A 1,383-nucleotide genomic window follows, 5' to 3' on the forward strand; every position below is an offset into this window, starting at 1 on the left:
GTGGGCCTCCCGGACCCCGAGGCCTCCGAAGCGGCGGCGAGGGGCAGCTCCTCGGGCCTCGGGGTAGACGTCGCTTTCCTTTCTCAGGGCTGGGAAGGAGGCTACCCCGAGATCGTCAAGGAGAACAAGCTGTTCGAGCACTACTACCAGGAGCTCAAGATCGTGCCCGAGGGCGAGTGGGGCCAGTTCATGGACGCTCTCAGGGAGCCCCTCCCGGCCACTTTAAGAATTACTGGTTACAAAAGGTAGGGGGGCAGTGCCTGATTTTTTGGGAGTTGGGGCCAGGATGCTGGCGGTTAAGGGCGATGGTGTTTTCTCCGACAAGTGTTACGATGCCAGAGAACCGTGGCGTTTCAGCGGTTTGGATTCAGGAAGCCTTGAGGTGGGAGCACAGGGTCCAATGAAATGGTCACGGAGGTATTGCAGGTGCAGGGTTAGAAGAGGAAATGAAAATGGGATCTGAGGAAGATTCGGTTCCTGGGGAATCTTCCAGGAGGGAAGCTGAGGGTCTTACCTTTTGAACGTAAGAGAATTTATAGAGAATGCATAAAACCCCTTGGTCGTTCCCCCCTCCGTCCCACCCCCCATCTTTGTAGTTACATCTTTCTAAATGAGTCGCAAGTGAAACTAAAACTGTAGGTGTACTTAGGAGAGAAGGAATGCAGTGTTGCTCTTAGGGATAAACAGTGTGGATTGCTTAAATTTTGAAGGGATACAGTGTAAAAGTAGTGACTGAAGAATGTTTACACTCCATGAAAAAGTTGGTTTTAGTTTTAAAACACTTGCAGTCTTAAATTTAAAAAGATACAATGTATTAACTTAGCTTTCTACATCAGTTTGAAACTTTCTTGTTTTTCAATAGCCATGCAAAAGAGATTCTCCATTGCTTAAAGAACAAATATTTTAAGGAATTAGAGGACCTGGAGGTGGACGGTCAGAAAGTTGAAGTTCCACAGCCACTGAGTTGGTAGGTACCGCAATGCTTCATGCCGATTATTTGCTTGGGATATTAATCTCTATCACTTGAATTATATTTCTTGGTACTGCATTTGCTGTTAACATGAAAGAGCCTGGGTATACTTGGCAAACATCCTAATGTTTTAGTGCCTGGTGCTTTTATCAACATTACATTGGTATCCAAGTTTTCAGGCGATTTGCAGCTTTATGAGTCAATGAGTTCAGCCAACTCTTCCTAGTACATCCAACCTCTTCCTTTATGTCACCACTTCTGCCAGCTCCATGTTACAGCCCTTGTTTTCTCATCAAAACTGTTGCAGAGTGGCTTCTTTGCCTTCAGAAAAAGGACAGACTTGGCTTGACAATAGTCTCCTGGTAGGTGGTCTCTTAGTGTTTTCCATTACAGACAGGTTACCACTGTCTGCT

At 46.2% G+C, this 1,383-nt stretch overlaps 1 protein-coding gene across 1 annotated transcript in view; it reads left to right on the plus strand.

Moving 5' to 3' along the window:
- NSUN2 (NOP2/Sun RNA methyltransferase family, member 2) overlaps positions 1-1,383 on the plus strand; it is a 51,428-nt gene that overhangs the window by 11,305 nt on the left and 38,740 nt on the right. Inside the window, exons 4-5 of the mRNA XM_011969410.1 lie at positions 88-245; positions 863-967. Coding sequence (XP_011824800.1) covers positions 88-245; positions 863-967 — 263 coding nt within the window. The remainder of the gene's footprint in view (positions 1-87; positions 246-862; positions 968-1,383) is intronic.

The sequence above is a fragment of the Mandrillus leucophaeus genome, unplaced genomic scaffold (assembly GCF_000951045.1).
Source record: "Mandrillus leucophaeus isolate KB7577 unplaced genomic scaffold, Mleu.le_1.0 Scaffold89, whole genome shotgun sequence".
Lineage (NCBI taxonomy): Eukaryota > Metazoa > Chordata > Mammalia > Primates > Cercopithecidae > Mandrillus > Mandrillus leucophaeus.